Raw genomic sequence first — 21,275 nt, 5'->3', positions numbered from 1 at the left:
AGGAGCAGAGGGAAGGGGAGAGGGAGAAGGAAAGAATCCCAAGGAGACTCTACCTTGAAGGTGGAGCCTGCACAGGGCTCAATCTCGCAGCGTTGAGATCTTGACCTGAGGAGGTACCAAGAGTTGGAGGCTTAATCTAAGACTGAACCACCCATGTGCCCCAGGACTGATCTTTTTATAGAAAGAGTGTTGGAAGGTTTTGGTAGGTTAGTTTACATTCAGAGTGAGTACTGTGTAGGAATATATGGGCAGGAGGTTTCAAAATCCCATCGTGAAAGGTAATTTGCAGCCCTGAGGTAGAATAAACCAGTTCATACTTTGGAGTTGGTCTCAAATTCAACAATTTACTTTCAGTTGAAGTTGATTGTGTATGTCTATTACTGTAACATACACATTTTCTTTCCAATAATTGTAAATTCCCAACAGACATACAGCCACTAGTGACAACTAATAAATACTTGCTTTCTGATTCTTAGTAATGTCATATAATGGAAATGTCATGAAAGAGGATGAGGGGGTGCAGACAGCAGCTCTAGTTGTGGCCTCTAATTAACCATTTCTGACAATTGTCTTTCTCCATCATCCAGACACTCACGACTTATCCCATCACAACCCTGTGCGCTGCTCCCACTGTGTACCGGATGCTTGTGCAGAAAGATCTGAAAAGGTACTTGAGTGGAAACCTCCATTTGAAGCATAAACAAAAGCTGCAGTCCAGCATCACAGATCTCCCCCATTTCCGTGCAAGTTTCCTCAGTCTTGCCACTGTTCACATTTTTGGACCGAGTAATTCTGTATTGTTGGGGGCTGTCCTGTGTACTGCAGGATGTTGAGCAGCATACTACCCAGCCTCCACCTACTAGATGCCAGTAGAACCTCCCTGGTGACCATTAAATATGTCTGCAGATATTGCCCAAATTGCCTCTCAGCTTCCCCTAGAAATAGCCTCTAAGGGGCAAATAAATGTTTTTTCAGGGAAAATCAGAACCCTACAGTCCAAGAACTAACCTCCCTCTACCCCAAAATATAACTGCATTTATACTGCCTTGAAGAGAAGTTAATGTAAGTCTTATGACTTGAGGATTGTAATCAATTTATCCAAATCACCTGAACCCCTAGTGAACTTGCAATGTATATATACTTAACCAATATGAATTGACTGCATGAAAGAGAAAGGAAGAGAGAAACAATTTAAGTAGTGCAGCCTCACCTGTCCTCAGTCCCCCCAAGTATGGACACCCAGGAGAGAGAGTGCTGTGAAACAAAATAAAGCAGATCTGAAACCTCTCTTATCCTAGTCAGGGTCAACTCTTTTGTGGGCCTCAGTATGTGAGCATCTTTGTTTTCTTTAAGATTTATTTATTTATTTATTTATTTATTTATTTATTTATTTATTTGAGAGAGAGAGAGAGAGAGAGAGAGAAGGAGCATGTGGTGGAGGGAACAGAGGGAGAAGGAGAGAGAAACTCAAGCAGACTCTGCCCCCAGAGCATGGCATTTAACACAGGGCTCAATCTCACAACCCCAAGATCCTGAGACCACAACCCTGAGTTCACAACCCTGAGATTACAACCTGAGCCAAAACTAAGAGTCAGATGCTCAACTAACTGTGCCACCTAGGCATCCCTCAAAATGTGAACATCTTGCTCACATCTCAAGAGTAGTTTGAGGGCTTTCAAGGGTTACTTTGAATAGGCACAATTCCTGTCCTGCCCCTTGGAGACCTCAATGCATCAGAGCCCAGTGGTTTCAGATTTTCTCACTTGAGAAAGTGGGCAGCAGAGTAGTAAGGCCAGTAGTGAAAAGCTTAATCTCCAAAGTTAAACAAATGGGGCTCTACTGCTTACTACTAGTGAGACCTCAAACACTCAAGATGATCTAAGTAAGTATCCCTTAATTCTATCCATGAGAGAGGATTAAGAGCTGCCTCATGGGTTTCTGGTGAGAATTCAATGTACGTGGCCCACTTGGGGAGACACTACACAAATATTAAGTGCAGAGTAGTCAACTCAGCCCTTCATGAGGCCTCTGGCAATTTCTTTAAGTTCTCCCAGCCTCAATGTCCTCATCTGTAAAATACGGACATGAGGATTATGAGAGTGCTCCTAAAGCCCTCACAGCACAGTAAATGCTCAATTAATGTTAGCTGTTTTTATCACTTGGTTCATAATAACTGCTTAAGATTATTATCAGCATTTTCTCCTACTTTCTCCCCTCCTTTAACAGCCTGCTAAAATGCAAACTCTGTATAGAAATTTTTTTTTTAAGATTGTATTATTTATTCATGAGAGACATACAGAGAGAGGCAGAGAGGGAAGCAGGCTTCCCCCAGGGAGCCTGATGCAGGACTCCATCCCAGAACTCCAGGATCACGACCTGAGCCGAAGGCAGACACTCAACCACTGAGCCACCCAGGCGTCCCTGGAAATTTTACTTTAATCACTAACATGCCCCACATAATCTACAACCATGTCTGGCAAGATAGTAGGTGCTCAAAAATATTTGCTGAATGAACCTTCCTAACACTTGCCTTCTCTAACTCAGTTGCTTGTTAGAATTTCCTAATAATTTTTTAATGAAGGCTACTCAGACTTCTTCCCCCCAAAGACTCCATGAGACTCTGTGTCTGCAGATATAAATTCAAGAAACTACAGCACTGCTTGACCGGAGGGGAGCCACTGAACCCAGAGGTGCTGGAACAGTGGAAGGTACAAACTGGGCTGGAGCTGTATGAAGGCTATGGACAGACAGAAGTGGTATGTTTAATGGGAAATGTTGAAATTTTAGCATATTGGGAGACTTTCAACTCCAGAATGAGCCCCTGAAGAGCCCTGTTGGTGCTCTAAATTTTTATGGAGTTTCCTAGAATACTTTACCTTGCCATTAACTACCAGAACCTCTGAATTGCCCAATTAGGCTTGGCTAGAGGGGAATTAGGATTATTCCCTGCAGTCTTTCTGTTTTCTCCCCATTCAGAAGTCTTAAAAGCTAGGTTGGAGAGAGTCAGAATCATGTGGCTCATCTTCTCAGCGGTACTGAGGACATCAGAGAAGCCCCAGTGGGGAATTTATCCCAAGATGGCACCACTAAATGGCACCCTTAGTCTAAAAGAGCAGTTTTTCAAAGTATGGTCCAAAATCCAGCAGCATCAGCAGCATGTGGAAATTCGGTAGTAGCACAAATTCTCAGACATCCCACCCCACACTAGCTGGAACTACTGAATCAGAAACTCTGGGATGGAGCCTGGCAATCTGTGCTTGAAAAATGAATGTTCCAGATGATTCTGACATATACTCACATTTGAGAAGCACTGTTCTAAAATAATATGTGTGTGTATATGTGTGTGTGTGTATATATATATATATATATGACAAGCATGCATGCCGAGAAAATCAGTCCAGTCAAAACTGACTCTTATGTTGTATTGTCATGATATAAATAGCTACAGAAAATGAATTTTTATATTCTTATATAAAACATGTTCTCTCAATAGGGAATAATTTGTGCCAATCAGAAAGGACAAGAAATTAAACCAGGCTCTATGGGGAAAGGAGTACTACCCTATGATGTCCAGGTGGGTAATATCTGACTGTTTCAACAAAGAATGTTTTACAGTTCTCTGCTATTCAGTGTACAACTATTCATAACCTGTTTTCATTTTGTAAAAAGAAAATTTTAGGAATCTAAATTTTCTTTCATTCTAGATTATAGATGAAAATGGCAACGTCTTACCACCTGGCAAAGAAGGGGAAATTGCCCTCAGACTGAAGTCCACAAGGCCCTTCTGTTTCTTCTCTGAATATGTGGTACAAGAATGGAGAATGTGCTACTCATAAGTTAATAGAAAGGTGGTATTTAGACTTGGGTACAAATTTCATATCCACCATGTGTTGCTGTGTAACCTTGGGCAAGTCACAAAATCCAAGTCTACTTCATCAACTGTAAAATGGGGAGAATATCACCAATCTCCTATGGGTTGTAAAGATTAAATTCTATGTATAAGAAACCAGTTGTCATGCTCGTCCCCAGAAAAGACAACTAGGCAAGCTGCAGAGAGCAGGGAGGGGGTGATATGGGACAGAAGAGGTGGAAGTGGGGTTTCCTTTTCATTATACTCTTGAACCTTTAGTATTCTACAGTAGGAACCACCTTTTAAATTTCTTTTTCTTTTTTAAGAATTTATTCATTTAACAGAGAGAGAGAGAGAGAACACAAGCAGGGGGAGTGGCAGGCAGAGGGAGAGGGAGAAGCAGGCTCTCCTATGAGCAGAGAGCCCATGGGGCTTGATCCCAGGATCCTGAGATATGAGCCAAAGGCAGATGCTTAATGACTGAGCCACCCAGGTGCCCTAAAAAAAATTATATTCTTTTGGAAATAGTATGTGCAATGTACTAGTCACTGCATGGGTGCCATATCCCTTTTTCTATCCTAACCAAATTCACCCCCAAAGTCATCTTTGATTCCTAGGACAATCCAGAGAAAACTGCTGCCACAATAAGAGGAGATTTTTATGTCACTGGAGACAGAGGCATCATGGACAGTGATGGGTATTTCTGGTTTGTCAGCAGAGCTGATGATGTCATCATATCTTCTGGGTTTGTATACTTGCCACTCTTACAGAGTAACAGATTGCCAGGGGGAGATCTCCTACTTGAGTGATATAGTGATCAAGGGCTTCTTTTCCTCTTCTAGGTACCGTATTGGGCCATTTGAAGTAGAAAGTGCGCTAATTGAACACCCAGCAGTGGTTGAATCAGCTGTGGTCAGTAGTCCAGATCCAATCAGAGGAGAGGTAGAGTAAATGTCATTAAAGTAGCAATTTCATATTTTCCAATTCTATCCATTTGACCACTCTGGAGAGTGAATCAGGAGTAGTCATGTAATTCTTGTTTTGAAGCACATGTGACAAAAATGTATACTAGGCACTCAACTTTACAAATGAGCTGTGTCCCAAGGGGGATGTATTAAGATTCTTTTAGTAGTGACAGAAACTCAACTCAAACTGACTTAAGTTTTAAAAAAAAAGGAATCTATTGGCTCACATGTAAGTGAGGTTTTCAGGTACAGCTACATCCAAGGATTCATGTCAAGTTAGCAAAACTCTGTCTTTCTTCATCTTCCTGGCTGTTGTTCTTTAGGTTGGCTCCATTCAGGTAGGTTCTTCCTACTTGGTAGCAACCGACTCCAAATGTACACAGCATAACAACCAGTAAAGGAGACAGCTCCTTTTCTAACAGTTTCAAGCAATTCCCAGAATAACATTTGCCTATCTTAGATCACATATCTAACCAATGTGGTCCAGGGAATGGTATATGCTCACTAGCCAGACCTGGATCATATACTGGTCATTGGAGGTAGAAGTTAGTGCCAACACCTCCAGAGAGAGAAGTTAGGGTAATACTCCATAGGAAAATCAGTGTACTATTACTAAAAGGGGCCATTAGGTGCTGCATAAGAAAAAGCAGATTTTACTGTGTGTATGACTGTCATGGAAATCAAACTACATTTTTTCACAGAAACAATGAAAATAGAAGGTGGTTGCTAGGTTCCCAAACAAGTCCCACAAGCCTACTTAGGACCTAATGAAAGGGAACTTGGGGGATGACAAGACTTAGTTTTAGGAGGAAGCCATGTAGTATGGAAGGTAGACATTTCCTTTCCTCAAGGAAGTTTCTTACAGACTCAGCAAAATTTCAAAAACAGCTTGTGTATCAGCATCCTTTCACATCTCCTTCTCTGATGCCATTTTTTTTTTTTGTTAAGACTTTACTTATTTGACAGAGAGAGAGAGAGAGAGAGAGAGCACAAGCAGAGGAGTGGCAGGCAGAGGGAGAGGGAGCAGGAGTCTCCCCACTGAGCATGGAGGCCAGTGTGAGGCTCTATCCCAAGACCCCAGGATCATGACCTGAGCCAAAGACAGAGGTTTAACCAACTGAGCTACCCATGCACCCTCTACAATGTCTTTTACATATCAGTGAGCCTCTGCAGTGACTCTATCGATCCCATACTCAAACCTCCTGTACCACCTCCACACTCAATGGATTCCATTCTTCAAAGCATTTTTTCCTGCCACCATATTCTCATTCTCTCAATATATTTGATTTCATCTGAACATTAGAAGTAAATACCAACTGGAATCAGTGTATGAATAATTGATAATTTAAATTATACTTAACTAATCTCAGTAATTATCTAATTGGTGGGTTTTGAATAGTATTCAGAAGAGAAGCAAAAAATATTTAGCAGAAAAGACTTTTCAGAGGTAGATGAATCCCTCCTGAGAGTTCATCTTGCAGCATACAAATCCCTCCACCAAACCTCCCCAAATCCCTTTCAAGCCATATTCTCTGGAACCATTTGTCTCCCTATTACATGCTTCTAACAGTGTAGGTTTGAAGTGGTCATCTGTAAATCAAGAACTGCCTGTATAATATTAGGACCCCGACTGAAATGTTAAATATATGTGTGACATGTAAATAAAACTCAACTTTTAGCTTTATCGAAACACTGTTCTCCTCACACTCAAACCATTTATCTGGAATTAGATCTCAAAACCTGACTTGTATCCAAGCTCTTTTCAGAGGAGATCTCTGGATTTGCATCAAGCTGCTATTAACAAATAATTTTAAGTACCTGTGTTCAGCCTTGGTTCCAACTCTTGATGTGTCTGAAAAACAAACATCAATATAAATGGACTTTTCTTCTGCAGGTAGTGAAAGCCTTTGTTGTCTTATCTGCACCCTTTAAATCATCCAACCCAGAGAAATTAACTCTTGAACTTCAGGATCATGTGAAAAAAACAACTGCACCTTACAAATATCCAAGAAAGGTAAGTATTTTTTGCCCAGAAGTGAAGAGTGTTATCAAACAAGCTCTAAGCTATTAAGTACATAGATTTTATTAGCTTTTAACTTTAGGGTAGCTCATTATGTAAGTTGAAGACACCTATTTTAACTTGTTTAGCCCTAATAATTTTGCTTTAGAAAATTTATTTTAGAACACTTAATGTTTGATAAACTAGTTTTGATCAACTCTGCAACACTGAGTATCTACTTTATAAAGAAACTCATCAGTTTATAAGACTAATCAGTCCCATTCCATGAGAAAAAAAAGTGGTGGAAAATTTTTAAAGACCATACCTGATTCAGCTATCATATGACCCTCAAGCCAGAATACTCTTCCAAATTCAAAGCACAAGCCTTTAAGTATCAAGTGACCAAACTTAGGTTCAGAAAAAAGATATTATCCAAAGAAACTGTAAAATCTCTTCCGAAACCTTCAAGGAAGGTTTTGAGAATAATTTTACATAAAAACATAGAGATGGCGGGCAGCCCCGGTGGTGCAGTGGTTTAGCGCCGCCTGCAGCCCGGGGTGTGATCCTGGAGACCCGGGATCGAGTCCCACGTCGGGCTCCCTGCATGGAGCCTGCTTCTCCCTCTGCCTGTGTCTCTGCCTCTCTCTCTCTCTCTCTCTGAATAAATAAATCTTTAAAAAAAAAAAAAAGTTTTAAAAACATAGAGATGGCATTGCAATTTCCTTTCTTCTCATCCTGGAATCTTGTTGATACTGATATGAGCATTCCATTTCAATTGGTATTTCAACCAAAAGGGTCATTAACTTCAGCCGAAGAACTAGCTACATTTTCTCCATTAAATTTACTAAATCAGTCACCAGTTGATTTTCAGAATGTTGAGAAAATTTTTAAATAGTGACATCTCGAGGGAGGGAAAACAGATTTTACCATGAGCATGAAGGGAAAATTGTACTCAAAATTATCTCTCAAAGTCTCCTTCAGAAACTGTTGGACACAGGTCTTAAAAGCCCAAAACCCATGAATTAACTGGTTTCTCTGTGCATTTAGGTGTGGCCTCTGTTTCCCTGGGGTAGTAAAGGCCTAGGTCTAGTTGGAACTGGAAGGGAAGCAATAGAGTAAAGGTATTATTATATTCTTCTGACAAAGCATATAGCCTTTGCACTAAAAACTCATGATGTAGCTCCAATGTCAACTGGACTGTATAAACACAAGAATTTTAATGAGCTTAAGCTAAAACAACCCCCAGACTCAAACTCGCCAGTTACACAAATGCTCTCCCTATTGTACTGACAACTGGGATTGTCAAATGGAATTGTGTCTCATAGTATGTTTCTCTGTTAATCAGGTGGAATTTGTTCCAGAACTCCCAAAGACAGTCACTGGGAAAATCAAACGCCACGTTTTGAGAGACCACGAATGGGGTCGGACATAGCCTGATAAGAAACTATGGCATTATGTAGTCATAGGCTTGCTTTCTTTTATTCCTTGTTTTCTGATAATTTAGTGACTACTCTATTACAATGCTGAAGATTTTTTCTAGTTGAAAAACCCTATACTTTGTTCTGTACTTAATCAAAAATTAAATCAAAAAAGATCTAAAAATATTTGGGAAGAAAACAGTTATAATGACCAAAGTGACAGAGGCAATGATTTTAATGACTTCCAGGGTTTAAAATAGAAAATGATTACTTAGAAAAGCACAGTGGACAATGAATGTATCTTGTGCCTAAGTCAAAATAAAGATTAGAACAATTATTCTAAGAAAAGTGTTCAAGATAGAATTTCTTCTGCTTAAAAAAAAAATTCTTCTGCTTAACATCTTATATTACTAGTTCTTCAAAGTGAATTAAAAGGGTGCCTAGGTGGCTCAGTTGGTTAGGCACCTGACTCCTGATCTTGGCTTGAGTCTTAATCTGAGGATGGTGGGTTCCAGCCCCACTTTGGGCTCTATAAGCATGGAGCCTACTTAAAAAAAAAAAAGTGAATTAAAATATTAATTTTAAAATAAGGAATATAAGTAATTCAAAAGCCAGTAAGTAAATTTAATTAAATACTGTATTACTGTATCTTTTAAGGATGTTTATTTTAGAGAGGGGGAGGGGCAGAAGGAGAGGGAGAAAGAATCCCAAGCAGACTCCCCACTGAGCAGAGAGCCCAACTAGGGGCTAGAGCTAATAACCCAGGCTGAAATCAAGAGTTGGACACTTAACCAGCTGAGCCACTCAGGTGCCCTATACCTCCCTTTTGAAGCAAGTTGACTGGAAAATATCTGAAGTTTGGATTACTTACAAATAATTAATCAAGAGCAATTACTAAAAGTTTTATATCATGTATATCATCAATGAACATAACTTTTGATATATAATTTGACATATAAGGATCAGTTATGAGATATTTATTATAAAGCAAGAGCTTTACTAAGAGGCAGGAAGAAAGAAAGAGCACAGAGCACCAATCTTCAGGGAACAAATTTATTTTGATTTTTCTGAAAATATCAGGAACTATGAAAAACAAGCGAAATATTTGGCCATACCAAAAGCAAAGTACAAGTAAAACAACATTTGGAAATGATAATCTTAAACAAACATGTTTCAAAATACCAAGTTTAACACTCTTTCCTCCAGAGCAAATCCGCTTTACTAAATCACAACACTAGAGTTTTTTAAATTGACATAACTTAAAAAATAAAAAATTAAAAGAAAGAAACCACTCCATTCCCACCCTGGAATCTTGTCATTTATAAAACATGCTTAACTGTCAATGACAATAAAGATGAGAAGCCTGAAAATACATCAATGAATGAATTCAGATTCCAACAGAACACAGTGCTTTACAGCTAGGGAAGAACACTTGTACTCAGGTCTTACCAAATACAAATAAATACAAGATTAAATACAAACTACTAAATCTTTCTGTAGAGTAGCAGCTTTCACAAAGTAAGGAATCCAGTTCCATAGAGTTGGATGTTCTATAAGCTTATGGCCGATTTTATTCCCACAGTCCCAGAGTCTTGAACTATCAAAATAAAATTATCTTTGTCTTGGAGCAAGTCTGATGAAGGCACCAAAGTCCTATCCTCCGTGTTCATGCAAATGACACTACAATGCTCTTAACATCCTTTCAAGGTGACTTCAACCTATTAAGAGTATCTAAGTATCTAAAAAGATGTAGAAGGAAGTTAGAGCCTCATCTGCATTACCAAGGTCCAGTCTCTAGTCTTTGCCCCTCCCCAATCCTTCCAGTCTGGACCACTAGTTTAGGAGGATAAAAATACATTCCCATATTCCCTAACCATTAAAAAAACACAGATATTGGTGCAGGAAGACTCAACATTTATAATACTTCTGAACTTTTTAAAACTTAATAAACCCATCTCTCAAAGTAAATTTCACAGCCTCTTAATATTTATTCTCAATCTGGACTTAGTATGCAGCTCTCTTTGGTGTCCATCTTTCCAACATTTTTCAGAAGTTTACCTTGGAGGAAATCTTGAAAAAAACTTCCAAATTAAGGGAACTCTCATGGCATGCAAGTGTGAGCACTAAGTTAAGGATACTCTTATTTCACAGAAACCCAGAACTATCAGACTATGACTTACAGAGTTCTTTCTATTCTCCCAGAGAAAATCTTAAACTGAGATTCAGAGAAGAGGTTCCTCACCCAGTCATAAACCAGTTTTAGGAAAAGGAGGGGTAATGCTATTTAATTTGGTTTTGTAGTTCTTCGTGGAGAGTTTTAGTTAAGACTGCAGACTTATTGCTATCTTTTCTTCATTCTCAAGCCCAAGTGGCTATGGAAACATTTCAAGAGTTCCTTTGGCAAAGTGATAGTTCCAAAGAAGTCTGTGTCTTTTTAATCTGAGAACCTTATTACTTTCAAAACAATTTTCTCCAGAACCTTGAAGAAACTGGTCTCATTGGTTCATGTGATGAAAAATGTCTACTAAATAGACTAGTTTTTGTAGCCATCTTTCATCTCCAAAGCACTCAGCAAAATCTGGCCAGTATTTCCTTGTGTGTACTCTGGCAATTCACCTTTCAACTCAAATATCCTGTTGAGAACTCATCCTCTGACAAGCCACTGAATTTCTGTATGATGATTTATGTGCTCCTTGTTCAGACTTTAGTTTTGTTTTCAAACATTCTTGCATACATGGGTCTTTAATAAAGTTAACAATTTCTACAGCATTATCCAGAACTTTCTTCACTTCATCTCCTTTTATATATCAGCACCTCTCTGTGAAGAAAGTAGTGTGCTGTAACATCAACATCAGGATTTTCTTTTACCAAAATAAGGCAAAACTTGTCATGGAGGCAACCATGAGCACCAGGACTATTCATGACAGACCTTCAGTCCTCAGATATGAAAACCCATGAAATTTATATTGCCTTTTGTTTTGAGAGGCTCCTCACAGAAAAAGCCTTCTTGAATTTTAATCTTACCAAGGCTACAGTATGGCAAATATTCATGAAATCTGCTGACTCATCAACCCAGATTGAGAAGCTGCTGCTTTTCAGGTTCTTGTACAGCTTCCTGCTCTAGCATTTAATGTTGGTATTAGTCTCACCAACTATGTGAGTTTTTCTTTTCGTAGTGTAATTGCTGCTACTAAATAATTTGCTTCCTAAACCTTTAACTGAATGTGATTTTTTTGTTTAAGATTTTATTTTTAAGTAATCTCTACACCCCATATGGGGCTTAGACCTACAACCCCAAGATCAACAGTCTCATGCTGTACAGACTGAGCAAACCAGGTGCCCCTGAGTGTGATTTTTTTAAACAAAAGTTATTATTTTGATATTACATGATGTCATTTTAAATAATGAACATCTTTATCATCAAATGGTTATGATTTATAGTTCCAATTGCTGGAGCAAATACTAGGTTTATAAGTTCCATTCCACAGACAATGTATAATGCAAGAGAATAGCTTGGATTTCAAAAGTATCTTTCACTATAAAGAATTTGTCTCTCTTGTTGCACTGGCATCCTGAAGAAACACAGAAGACTCTTTATCACTAACCTTATCAGAAATGCCTGTAGTTCTATGCCTAGAATGGTCCTCTTCTACCTCACCCATGCCTTCAAAAATTGCAGCACTAAATCATCAGAGATGTTTGTGACATGTTAATAAAACATAAAAACTGGCATAGTAACAAAGTAAGAGAATCACACACACAAAAAGAAAAACTTCACAAAAACATTTCACTTCTAAACCTCTAAGACCTTTGTTTTTGCTATGTTTATAACAAAGTGGGAGGGGACAGCTGAACTGCAACACATAAAAATTCCTTCCTTGGAATGAAAATTCCCCATGAAACTCTCTTTTACAGAGTTAGTTTGTTCCCATAAGTCAGGTGGCAGCGCAGCAGGGGAGGCTGGGGAGGTTAATCAAGAGGGAGAGGCCAACATTATCTTCCTTCCACTCTCCCCCTCCATGCAAGTGTTCATTATTTATCCACAGCTTCTCCCAGCGCAACCAAGTGTACATCGGCCTAATTGCACACTGGCATATGGGGGTGAAAAGATCTCCAACAGAATTATTAACGGAATTGCTAAATCACTGTTCACTACTGTGAGCTCAGCATTATATAGTGCACAAAGGTAAAAAAAAAAAAAACGATATACTGTCAGTCACAATTTTATATGGAATCCTAGCAATATCTCACCAAACGCCATCTGAGAAACCCACCTGCAACATCAAATGAATTATTTTTCCTCTGAGAGGTCATTTTCATTTGACTCCGATCTTTCTGTGACTTGACTTTCAAGTTCAGGTTTAGCTCCTCCCTCATTCACCACCTGTATCTCAGATCTTGGTTTTGTCTGCCCCAGGTCCTCATTATTTTCGGGTACCACTTGCTGGTTTTTTCCTTCTGCTGGGTCATTTGATTTGTCACCAGGTTCCAATTTAGCTTCTTTCCCATTTCCTGCTTGTGCTGGCTGCTTTGGGTTAAGTTGTGATGGGTCCTTAGCACTCTTCACCACCTCCTGGAGATTATACTTTCTGAACAACATATAATCTTTCACAACACTCAGGCAACAGACAGCTTTAATGATTTCTACTACCACCGTGTATTGTGGATTGGAAAGATCCACTTTATTTTCCGAATTGAGGCTGCCTACTATTCCTGTAACAAAGAGTAAGAAAACATTTAGAGGGAGAAGTATATCATAAGTTCAACAGATACAAACAGAGTCCTTCATCTTTTCATTTGGGACTTGTTAACCCAGTATATATACTCGTCTACTCTTCTACATGGACTTCAATCAAATTCTGTGAACTCTGGGGCACCTGGGTGGCTTAATCATTTAAGTGTCTGCCATCAGCTCAGGTCATGATCTCAGGGTCCTAGCATGGAGCCCCATGTCAGGCTCCCTGCTCAATGGGGAATCTGCTTGTCTCCTTCTCCACCCACCTCACCCACTCATGTGCACTTTCTATCTCCCAAATAAATACATCTTAAAACAAAACAAAACAAAACAAAACTCTGTGAACTCTTTCAATAAATAAATACAAATGAAATCCTGAGACATTTATTTATTTATAAATTTATTTTTTTATTGGTGTTCAATTTGCCAACATATAGAATAACACCCAGTGCTCATCCTGTCAAGTGCCCACCTCAGTGCCCATCACCCAGTCACCCCCACCCTCCGCCCACCTCTCCTTCCACCACCCATAGTTCGTTTCCCAGAGTTAGGAGTCCTGAGACATTTAATCAGAGTACTTTTTTCCCAAAAAATTCAATCTTGACTTGGAAGATTTCATTTCTACCTACCCTAGAGTCTCATATCTAACATACTGAAATCTGTTAGGTTTGATATTATTTTAAGGACTTTTTTTTTTTTTTTTAAATAATCTCTGCCCCCAACATGGGCTTGAACTCACAATGAGATCAAGAGTCACATGCTCTATTGGATAAGCCAGCCAAGCACCTCTATTTTGAGGACATTTTAATATACTTCTTTTTTTTAATTTTTATTTATTTATGATAGTCAGAGAGAGAGAGAGAGAGAGAGAGAGGCAGAGACACAGGCAGAGGGAGAAGCAGGCTCCATGCACCGGGAGCCCGACGTGGGATTCGATCCCGGGTCTCCAGGATCGTGCCCTGGGCCAAAGGCAGGCGCCAAACCGTTGTGCCACCCAGGGATCCCTAATATACTTCTTTTATACCCAAAAATATAAGCCTTAAATTGTAAAAAAAAAAAAAAAAAAAAGAAAAGAAAAGAAAAAAGAAACATAAACTCAAGAATTTAGAATTGCATACTAATATAAATCACTAAGAGAAACATACCTGCCAATTCTTTGATAACTTCTTCTCTATTCATGTGACTATTATTTCGAGATTTATATACAATCTGAAATGTCCCTTTGTTTGGAGCTTTAAACCAGGGTTCCAAAAATGTTTCTGCATATTTTTTCATATCTTCTAAGAAAGCCTTGCACGTGCCTGAAATGGGTAACATACGTAGAATAACTCGAGTCTTCTTCTTCTTGGTTTGGTACATATCCTGGAGAATATGATGTACCAATTTCTCAGGTTCTAAAGGAAAAAAGAAAAAAATTCAGCAACAAGTAAATTAAGCAAACAAGTAAATTAAAAATATAAATTCTCGGACGGTTTAGAACCTCCTCAAACTCTTTAAAATGAATTTTAATTGGCAGTGACCTACGTATAGTAGAAATCAGCATAATAAATGTTAGTAAGTCTAATCCAACTTTTTTCAACTTTCTTCACTGCCTGTAATGAATATTACTATATCTAATATGGTCACTCTTCAGCATTATTACTGCTTTCACTAAAAACAATTTTTCATGAAGACACTGGAGTTAGCATTTTTGTGATGTCTCATTTGTCCAACACCACCATACTATTTTCCTACAAAAACAGCAACTACAAACATAATATTAAACAGTACACTTTTTTTTACAAAAAAAAAAAAAACAAATTTGCAAGTCACTTTAAAAGATTTAATTCATCCATCAGTTAAGTTTGCATAAAAATCTAGATCCCAGAACTCAGAGGAGCCCTAAAACCATGATCATGATGTGGTCCTTAGGCCATCCTCACTATCTACAAGTCTGTTTGGAGCTACTCAGTATTTTCAATATTTTTAAGCTAGTTAACTGGGGATGCCTGGATGGCTTAGCAGTTGAGCATCTGCCTTTGGCTCAGGATGTGATCCCAGAGTCCCAAGATCAAGTCCCACATCAGGTTTCCTGCATGGAGCCTGCGTCTCTCTCTGCCTATGTCTCTCTGCCTCTCTGTCTGCGTGTCTTTCATAAATAAATAAAATATTTTTAAAATAAATAAATTAATTAACTGTATTAAAAAATCTAGGAGCTTCTCCAGATTTCCCACTTCTTTTGAAAAATCAGGAGATCTGGCCCTATAGGACTACATTCCAGATGGCTGGAGCCATTCCAAATTGGCTGGCACTGAAGAGCAGCTGTTCCTCTTAGACAGAATATGTACTCTTCACCTAAAGAAACATACAAAGAAAGAGGCAAAGCCAGGTTTCCACTCCTAAGCCAATGTGATGTTCACCACCCCATTCTACCTTTCCATATGCCTAGTGCTAGAACAGTGTGGAAAAGATCAATCAAATGATTAACTGAGCCATAACCATGAAGCCATTTTGTAGGCAGTGTTCTGCAGCAAGGAGAGGTCCAGATATTATAGGCTCAATAATCTTAAGGCTTATTATTCAGACACACCTATCCCAAGTGTCCTGATGAAGACTACATTATTTGCTCCACTCTCCACTGACTGGAATCTTCTTAGCTTCATCTCTGTAGAGGCTTTAATGTCACCAACTTCTTTCCTCAAAGCAGCCTCCACATCATCATCTTCTCCCTCACTTCCAGAGGGCTGTTGATCTTTGTCCATAAACTGCATGAAACAAATGAGCAGAAATGCAAAAACAGCTCATATTAAAAGCTATAATTAACGATGTGAAATGTCCAGTAGCAGATGGATCAATACTGAACATAGGCTTTTTATTAAAAAACTGATATATGGCTCCCTACAAAATGTGGAGGAAAAAGGGAGTTCCCTCAGACTGGGGCACATAAAACTTGAAAATGCTTTCAAAAGTACCTTAACATTCTAGAACACTGGGTAATGTGCTCAACCAGATGAATTAATTCAAGATAGACCTTAATCCCATCAGAGATATCTTTGTGCCAAATAAGGCAGTCTTCTTTTGGTGAGATTATGATGAAGGAGCAGAGGGCGAGGTGAGGACAAAGCCCAAGCTGACTCCCCACAACCACCCCCTACAGGTGGGATATGTAGGACATTCCTCAGGCACTCTGGCTGCCCTAAAGTTAAGGGAAGGAAAAACAAATGGCTAATAGAGATCAGAGTTCTGCAAGACAAGAGTTTCCCTCAGTTTACAAATGTCTTCGTTAATTCGGGGGGGTGGGGGGGAGCATTCTTATCAATAATCTAACTTCCAGAAGGAAACTCCCAACCAACATACTATTATTGCTGTACTAGAGGGAAAAACAACCCTAACTTGACAATGACAAGGTCTCTATCTATCTTGAAGGTCTTCTTTAGCATAAAAAAATTCTTTTGAAAACCTCTCTTTTCCTTTACCTCCCCCAACTTCCAATTTATATAGTCAGTCACCCCTCATAACTATGGTGCAGCAGCTGTTTCTGCCAGTGGGCCCTGTCTTCGTGCTTTAATAAAACCACCTTTTTGCACCAAAGTCTCAAGAATTCTTCCTTCTCCCTCAGCTTGGATCTTGCCTACATTCAAATACTACATCAATAAGACCAAACAGTTATGGCATTAAAAAACAACAACAACCCTTACTTCTATTTTACTAAGGAACAGGGAACAGAAATAGTCGAGAATTTGCTCAAGGTACCAGTGTGGACAGGACACTGGTCGCCCAGTTCTCTGCCCCACCATTATTAGTATGCCAGTCAGGTGCTAATAATAATTATACATATTTAAGGACCTTTATTATATACCAGGCTGTATTTTATTTGCATAAGCCACTGTTTTTAGTCAACATTCTAAGATACACTTTCATTTTTCCTTTTTATTTAGCTCAGCATAATTAAATAATATGCCCGGGGCCCAAGCCTTAGAACTAGTAAATAAATACATTTTGAATCCAAATCCCCAAATCATCCTTCCCCTTTTAATTCGTTGAGGTGTTTGTGTATGTATTAGTCCAGATCCTAAGCCAAGAATAAAATGATTTCCAAAGTGTGTTGCTAAAATTTGTATGCGTACAAAACTTTTTACTTTTTTTTTTTTTAAGATTTTATTTATGTATTCATGAGAGAGAGAGAGAGGCAGAGACACAGGCAGAGGGAGAAGCAGGCTCCATGCAGGGAGCCCGACGTGGGACTCGATCCTGGGTCTCCAGGATCACGCCCTGGGCTGAAGGCAGGAGCTAAACCCCTGAGCCACCCAGTGATCCCCCCAAAAACTTTACTTTTTAATTGCATTTACACACGCATTTGAAAAAATAACTAACACTGGTACTAAACTCACGATTTCAGAGACAAGGCTTAGGAGAAACATATGATAACCGTGGCGTAAAAGTCGTGGTAAGATATGCAAAAACTAGGAGGACAAATTAAGTTCCCCGTATGAATGTGGACCGTTTACTTAACTTGCTTGAGCTTCAGTGTCCTCGTGAACATTAATTACTTCACAAGTGTACTGGAAGCAGTAAACGTTTGAGAGCTTCAGAAACACAACACGCGGACTGCGGAAGCAATCTATAAATAGGAGCCACTATGACTACTAATGGGGAGGGAAAAAAAAAAAACAAAAAAACCCAAAGGTGTAGGCTTTTCAAACCCACGACCCGGCAGGGGTCTGCAACCCAGACAAGGCAAAGAGGCGGCAACGCAGACGAGGCCACGCCCTTGGCTAGCTCCCCCACAAAACTCGCGCACGCGCACCGGGCAGCCGGCCTTTCGAGCATCGCCTCGTCCCTCCAAGGCCGCTTGCACGCTACGGGGCCCGTACCTTTTCGGGCCCATACATGTCGTCGCCGTATTCATTGAGCAGGCTGTAGGCCTCCTCCACGCACTTGCGCTCGTTCATGTTGCAGGTAATGAGAATGCCCTGTAGCCCGGGTTCCAGCTGCCGGGGCCCGCCGCCGTCGCAGCGCCGAGCCCGCTTGGCCTGCACATACTGAGCTTTGCCTTTGCGCTTTCCGCCGCTAGACTGAGGAGGCTGCTGGACGGGGGTCGCCATGGCGCGCGAGCCGAGGCTAGCGAGAAACGTGTTTCTCCTCAGCTCCGGGCTTCCTCACTTCTGCGGGCGCGGGCTGGTTACGTCGTGTGCGCGCCACGGCCTCCCGTAGCCCCGCCCCCAAGCTTCTTTCGGTGCTGCGCCGGGTCCCAGCGCCGGTCGGAGGCAGGCTGTGGAGAAGAAGTAGTCCTACTGCTCACCGGCGCAAGGATGCTCGGACTTCCTGGGAAAGCCGCTTTCCGCAAGAGCTGGTCTGTAAACTTACACGATGGCTTCCAACTGGATGTAGACCGTCCTTGCGAAGAACCGTTTCATTTACCATTCATATTCATTGATTTATTCAGTTAATATGTATTAAGTACCTGAATGCTAGTGATGGACCTGAGTACTGAGGTTGGCAAAGCAAGACACACTTCACATACATCTTGCCCTTATAGGCCAAGGTCTCGTAGAAGTCACTGGGGCCTTCCAAACCATCCTACTTATTTTTTGGTCCTGGTGAAATGTGCGTAATCAAGAGACTTTATACTCCTGTTGAGGAACCCTCAGAGGTACATAGAACACAGACTATACAGAAATCATAAGTCTCAGAGACTTGATTATCAGCATGAGAAATATAAAGTACAAGGAAACCTGAACACCCTTTTTTAAAAAAAATATTTTATTTGTTTGACAAATAGCACACACAGGCATGAGGAGTGGCAGGCAGAGGAAGAGGGAGAAGCCGACTGGGAGCTGGAGGTGGGGCTGGATCCCACGGTCCTGGGATCATGACCTGAGCTGAAGACAGATGCTTCACTACTTAACCACCACCCAAGGGCCTCTTGGACATACTTCTTAGCATTAAATTGTCACTATGGGAACATTTTAATTTGTAACGTATTTTTATATTCATACTCAAGATATTGTCCCTTTCCATTTCTTTCCACACTTTTGATGCTGATGTCCTAACAAGTGACATTTTGCTGAATTATTGTTTCAGGTGCACTTGGTTTGGATAGGAAATCACATCCTCACTTCTTGAACAAAATCGTGGAGAGCCAAAAAAGGGTTTGTCCTTTTTGGCTCCAGGAAGAATCAGCTAATCCAGTGACCCAAAAATGTGGAGTGGATGGTAGTAGAAAGTCAGGAATAAAAAAAAACCTCTTAGTTATTGTAAGGCCTGCATCTCTCAGATTGACATTCTTGTGACTCCCATGACAAAGTCATGCTGATATGAAATAGTAGTCTAGAAATCCATATACATATAAAAGAATTTTTGCTGATAGGAAAGGATTCTTCTTTTCTTCAATGAAATATCCCTTGCTATTTTCTTCATGTCTGGCCCCCAAATGTTTAAGAATGCAGTCATTAGTCTAGATAGGTAAGCAATCCCTTCATAGTTAACATCATAATATTCCACATACCCTAAAGTTCAGAATCCAACTCCTTATATAAGTTCAAGTAATTAAAAGTCAACTTGAACTTTATGAATCCCTTGTGTTGGTGTTCCACCTTTGACTGTATTACTTTGGTGAGCAAATGCAGGAGTGCTGTGCATTTTATTGATGGAGATATTTCAATCTCACATTTGGAGATTTAATTATTTTTTTTAATAAATTTTTTATTTATTTATGATAGTCACAGAGAGAGAGAGAGAGGCAGAGACACAGGCAGAGGGAGAAGCAGGCTCCATGCACCGGGAGCCCGACGTGGGACTCGATCCCGGGTCTCCAGGATCGCGCCCTGGGCCAAAGGCAGGCGCTAAACCGCTGCGCCACCCAGGGATCCCTGGAGATTTAATTATTATGTATGAAACAACAAAATACTAAGAAGAGGAAAAGTAATTAGCCTGATGTTGAACTTCATGGTTAATTGGGTTTTTTTCTTCACTATATGTATGTGTAAATACATATGTATGTGTATGTGTATAGTTGTATATATATACATGTATGTATATATGTGTCTTGTGTATATATATTCCTCACATAACCTTATCTTCCCTTAGGTTCTTTTGCTTAAATTACTAATATTAATACTAGCATTCCTGATTAGAACTAGGTATTAACTGTCCTATTCCACACTGCAGTGTAGGACAAATGGAAAATATTAATTTCCCTTTCAGGGTGCCTCCTTCTGGCCAAATATGGAAGTGATTTCATAAGAAATGGAATCCTTGAGGAAGTATTTTCCACTATGTCTTTATTTACTACTATTATTCTAGGGGATGGAGGCAGAGAAATAATGAGATTCTATCACCAAGAGGGGAAGACTGGGGTAGAACATATACAATGACTACCTATGATTACTTCCTCTTTAGTTTTTGTCTACATATGGTTGACATTTATTGTTTTTGTTTGCTCAATAAGTGAACCTCCTTTTTTGGGGAGGAGGTGGAATCCATCATTGGATGAGTCTGAGTAGAAGCAGGTCCCACCTTGCATTGTGGAAGCTTGAAATGTCAGGTATCCCTTCTTCCCACCCTATAATGTGAGCACATCACCTCAACTTCATCAACTGGATGCTTCTGTCTGGGACTGATAATTGGAAGCAAATGTGTAAAAGGGCAGTGCCTATTTAGAATTCATCCCACCAATGGCAGCGGCATCGCAAATCCAGTATCAGTAGCATTGCAGCCACTCCAGAAGTGGTGGCAGTGCCAGACTTTCCAGAACATTGGTCTAGTTCCAGCCTCCTAGCTCCCCTAGCTATCCTTGGCACCTGTTCCTTTGGCCTTCCCTATAATCCTGTCAGCTTCCCAAAGCCTTCTTTTTTTTTTTTTTAATAATTTTTTTTAATTTATTTATGATAGGCACACAGTGAGAGAGAGAGAGGCAGAGACACAGGCAGAGGGAGAAGCAGGCTCCATACACCGGGAGCCCGACGTGGGATTCGATCCCGGGTCTCCAGGATCGCGCCCTGGGCCAAAGGCAGGCGCCAAACCGCTGCGCCACCCAGGGATCCCTTCCCAAAGCCTTCTATTAAGTACTTTTTGAGCCTAAGTTTGCCAGAATATGTTTCAATATTCTTAAAACCAAGAATGTTGGCTTCCGTATTTCACACTGCTTTCTCTGAGGTCTTTTTATCTGTAAATCCAGTGACTGCTCCCCATACTCACCCCCAACTACTCCTCAGGCACAGAGTTGCTGCCAGATTTGAGTTTGTACAAATCATAAAAGAGGTAATCTGATACTGCACAAGGGGCACTGAAATAATAGTCATTAATCCTTGTTCTAATCCCGGATCTA

General features: G+C 40.1%; 2 protein-coding genes and 1 long non-coding RNA gene across 6 annotated transcripts in view; 2 read left to right on the top strand and 1 right to left on the bottom strand.

Annotated features, from left to right (window-relative positions):
* LOC112640285 (acyl-coenzyme A synthetase ACSM4, mitochondrial) overlaps positions 1-8,580 on the top strand; it is a 55,336-nt gene extending 46,756 nt beyond the window's left edge. For all 4 annotated transcript variants that reach the window (XM_049111332.1, XM_035718076.2, XM_025416323.3 and 1 more), the window contains 8 exons: positions 588-667; positions 2,633-2,756; positions 3,494-3,574; positions 3,705-3,806; positions 4,468-4,595; positions 4,693-4,792; positions 6,710-6,829; positions 8,160-8,580. In XM_049111332.1, the coding sequence (XP_048967289.1) occupies positions 588-667; positions 2,633-2,756; positions 3,494-3,574; positions 3,705-3,806; positions 4,468-4,595; positions 4,693-4,792; positions 6,710-6,829; positions 8,160-8,246 (822 nt within the window). In that variant the 3' untranslated portion in view covers positions 8,247-8,580. The remainder of the gene's footprint in view (positions 1-587; positions 668-2,632; positions 2,757-3,493; positions 3,575-3,704; positions 3,807-4,467; positions 4,596-4,692; positions 4,793-6,709; positions 6,830-8,159) is intronic.
* Positions 8,581-9,271: 691 nt separating this feature from the next.
* On the bottom strand, positions 9,272-18,145 carry THUMPD1 (THUMP domain containing 1). Its single transcript, XM_025416324.3, has 4 exons — positions 17,821-18,145; positions 15,537-15,711; positions 14,113-14,361; positions 9,272-12,945 (listed from the first exon to the last, which is right to left on the bottom strand). The coding sequence occupies exons 1-4, from the start codon at positions 18,049-18,051 to the stop codon at positions 12,524-12,526; spliced, it is 1,077 nt and encodes a 358-aa protein (XP_025272109.1). The 5' UTR covers positions 18,052-18,145; the 3' UTR covers positions 9,272-12,523.
* Positions 18,146-18,182: 37 nt separating this feature from the next.
* LOC118355065 (uncharacterized) lies at positions 18,183-19,986 on the top strand. Its single transcript, XR_007411259.1, has 2 exons — positions 18,183-18,599; positions 18,729-19,986. It is a non-coding gene; the product is annotated as an uncharacterized LOC118355065 (long non-coding RNA).
* The last annotated feature ends 1,289 nt before the right edge of the window (positions 19,987-21,275 follow it).

The sequence above is a fragment of the Canis lupus genome, chromosome 6, assembly GCF_003254725.2.
Source record: "Canis lupus dingo isolate Sandy chromosome 6, ASM325472v2, whole genome shotgun sequence".
In the NCBI taxonomy this organism is placed as follows: domain Eukaryota; kingdom Metazoa; phylum Chordata; class Mammalia; order Carnivora; family Canidae; genus Canis; species Canis lupus.
Note: the sequence above shows the minus strand (reverse complement) of the source record. Positions and strands in the feature narration are given on the sequence as shown.